Raw genomic sequence first — 2,929 nt, forward strand, 5'->3', positions numbered from 1 at the left:
ACAGAGGGCTGAGGGATAAATCACAGCCCTCCACTGCTGAGCACTCTGTGGGGACAGAGCCTGTCGTGAGAGCTCCAGCTGGGACAAGGGGCTTAGCCCCACTTTCACCGCACACTGTATCGATTAATAACACAAATATTTCTTCACTAAGGGCAAATTGTTTCGTTCAACTCAATCTCTGCGCTAAGGAGCCGTGCCTGGTGATGTCTCTGTGTGTGTGAAAGGCAAATCTGGGTTTCACCACAGGCACAGCATGGCTTGCACTGGCCACAGGCTCAATGAGCTCCTTTGGAAATTTGCTACAACTTTATTGGAAAAGCTGCCGCGGTCCGATCGTGCTGCCGGGGCCATGTGCGTGTGCCCGGGCTGAGCACTCTGGACCGCACGTGAACCAGAGCTGAAGTTGTTTTCATCGTTCAGTTGCATTTTGCATCCTTGCAGAAGTTTTCAGAGTAAAACCCGACGTCGGCTTAGATGTCGGGAGCGATTGCCGCGCAGGTACAGTCATTTATCTTCTCCAGAACAGCCACTACTGAAAATATCCCCCGAGGCGGCAGCATGCCTCTCACATACCGAAAGAAAAAAAAAAAAAAGCCCCACCCAGAAAGAACACAGTTTTACTAACCCTAAGGAAAAAAAAAACCCAACAAAAAACAACAAACAAAAAAACCCCAGATCTCACGGTGCTTTTATAATGTGAGCGAATCCCAGGAGGAGCTCACACGGCCGGGGAGCCCGAGTGCAGGACGCGGGCAGGAGGGTCCGCGCAAGCTGCCCCCAAAAGTCGGGCGGGAGGAGGAGGAGGAAGAGGAGGAAGAGGAGAAGGCGGCAGCACCCCGCCGCACTCAGGCTGGAGCCCCTGACCTCTCTTTCTTGCTTGTGAGTTTGAGCATCCCAGCCCCTCGGGGTCCGCGCCGCCGGGGACGAGAGGCAGCGCTGCGCCCGTCCCGTCCCGTCCCATTCCGTTCCATCCCGTCCCGTCCCGTTCCATCCCGTCCCGTCCCGTCCCGGTGCGGCGGTGCTCGGAGCGGAGCCGGGCGCCGGGCGGGAGGGGCGCAGCGGAGCCGTGCGGCCCCGCAGCCGAGGGGACGAGCGCGGACCCCGTGCCCAAAGCGGGGCGGGCGGGGAGCGGGGGTTCCGTGCCGGGGTGTTCCCAGCTCCCTGATCGGGCGAACGTGGGTCACGGGATTGTTGGGGAAGGTTGGGTTGGGGGATTTTTTGTGGAAGGCTAGGTTTTTTCCTCTCTTTTAATTTCTTTAGTTTCGTTGCTGAAGTTTTGGTCTTGCCCGAGGGTTGCGAAAGCGATCTTGAGCACTTCTGCCCGCCGGTCCCCCAGCCCTCCCAGTCCCCGGCCCCTCCAGTTCCTGGACATTTTCTCAATGAAGCTCCTCATTCTCCTCACAGTAATGAGTAAATGATATCATTGCCACCAGATGAGTTTGGGACCTTCCTTGTGTGACAGGCAATTACCCCGCCGAGCACCTCCAGTCCTTTCTCATACTGATTGGACTTGTGAAGAAACAAAATTAAGAGTAGCTCATGATAAGAAAAGGAGAATGACTCACAGCCACTGTTGAGATGCTCTCACCAAAATCACAAGAGAAGCATTTTTCCAAATGACTCGAGCAGTGTGCTGCCGGGGGAGGTGGCTGGAGCAGGGGACAGGGCTTTTGCTTTGTGATGAGGGCCAGCTCTAAGTGTGCCACTCCTGTTATCAATAAGCTGCAAGTTTCACGTGTGTTCTTATTCCAAGGGAGAGAACAAGAGCTCGTGAGGCACTGTGGAAATGGCTCTTGGGGAGGATGTGTTCCTGCCCACCAACCTCACCTCCAGCAACCAGAGCAGCTGCAATGTGCACAACCACCACTTCTCAACCAAAGTCACCTTCTCCCTTTTCTACATCATCCTGCTGGTGTTCGGTGCCTGTGGGAATGTCCTGGCCCTCTGCATCACCTTCCAGCGCAGGAAGAAGAAACTCAACTCCACCGACCTCTACCTGGTGAACCTGGCGCTCTCCGATGCCCTCTTCACGCTGGCACTGCCGGGCAGGATCGCCTACTACATCCTGGAGTCTGACTGGCCCTTTGGGGACTGGTTCTGCCGGATCACAGCTTTCATTTTCTACATGAACACCTATGTGAGCATCTACTTCATGACCTGCGTGAGCGTGGACCGCTACGTTGCCGTGGTGCGCACCAGGCACCCCGGCAGGATTCGGAAGATGAGCCGTGCCAGGGGCATCTGTGTCCTCGTCTGGTCCTTGGTGTTCCTGCAGACGGCTCCGCTGCTCCTGCGGCCCATGACGCGAAGGATGGGAGACAAGCTGACCTGCATGGAGTACTTCAACTTCGAGGAGATTCCCAATCTGCCCTACCTGCTCCTGGTGGCCTGCATGCTTGGCTTCTTCCTGCCCGTGGGCATCATCCTGGTGTGCTATGTGAGGATCAACCTCAACCTCTGCCAGACAGCCAAGGAGAACCCGCTGACAGTGAAGAACGGGCACCACCACCGGGCCTTCACTGTCATCCTGGTGGTTCTGCTGGCTGTCCTGCTCTGCTTCAGTCCCTACCACCTCAACATTGTCCAGTTCATGGTCAGGAAGATCCTCTACCAGCCGTCCTGCCGTGAGCAGCAAGCCTTCAAGATGTCCCTACAAGTCACTGTGGCGTTCATGAACCTCAACTGCTGCATCGACCCCATCATCTACTTCTTTGCCTTCCGGGGCTACAAGCGGAGGCTGCTCCGCATCTTCAGGAACAGCGGCTCCCTGGCCACCTCCTCCACTGCCAAGACCCCCTCGGAGAGCAACAGCAACAGCCAGCCGCCCGGCTCCAGCTCCGTCTAGCAGCCCTAGCCCCTCCCTTTCGCCTGGCCTGTGACTTATGGACCATCCCTGATGGCAGGAGGCAGAGTCCAGCTGCAGGCCAGC

The 2,929-nt window shown here is 56.9% G+C and overlaps 1 protein-coding gene across 1 annotated transcript; it reads left to right on the top strand.

Moving 5' to 3' along the window:
• Positions 1 to 734: 734 nt before the first annotated feature.
• Positions 735 to 2,929, top strand: LOC120512323 (G-protein coupled receptor 183-like). The gene is made up of 2 exons (XM_039730460.1): positions 735 to 879; positions 1,754 to 2,929. Exon 2 carries the CDS (start codon positions 1,787 to 1,789, stop codon positions 2,843 to 2,845), a length of 1,059 nt encoding a protein of 352 aa, XP_039586394.1. The 5' UTR covers positions 735 to 879; positions 1,754 to 1,786; the 3' UTR covers positions 2,846 to 2,929.

The sequence above is a fragment of the Passer montanus genome, unplaced genomic scaffold (genome assembly GCF_014805655.1).
Source record: "Passer montanus isolate IOZ18808 unplaced genomic scaffold, ASM1480565v1 scaffold72, whole genome shotgun sequence".
Classification (NCBI taxonomy): Eukaryota; Metazoa; Chordata; class Aves; order Passeriformes; family Passeridae; genus Passer; species Passer montanus.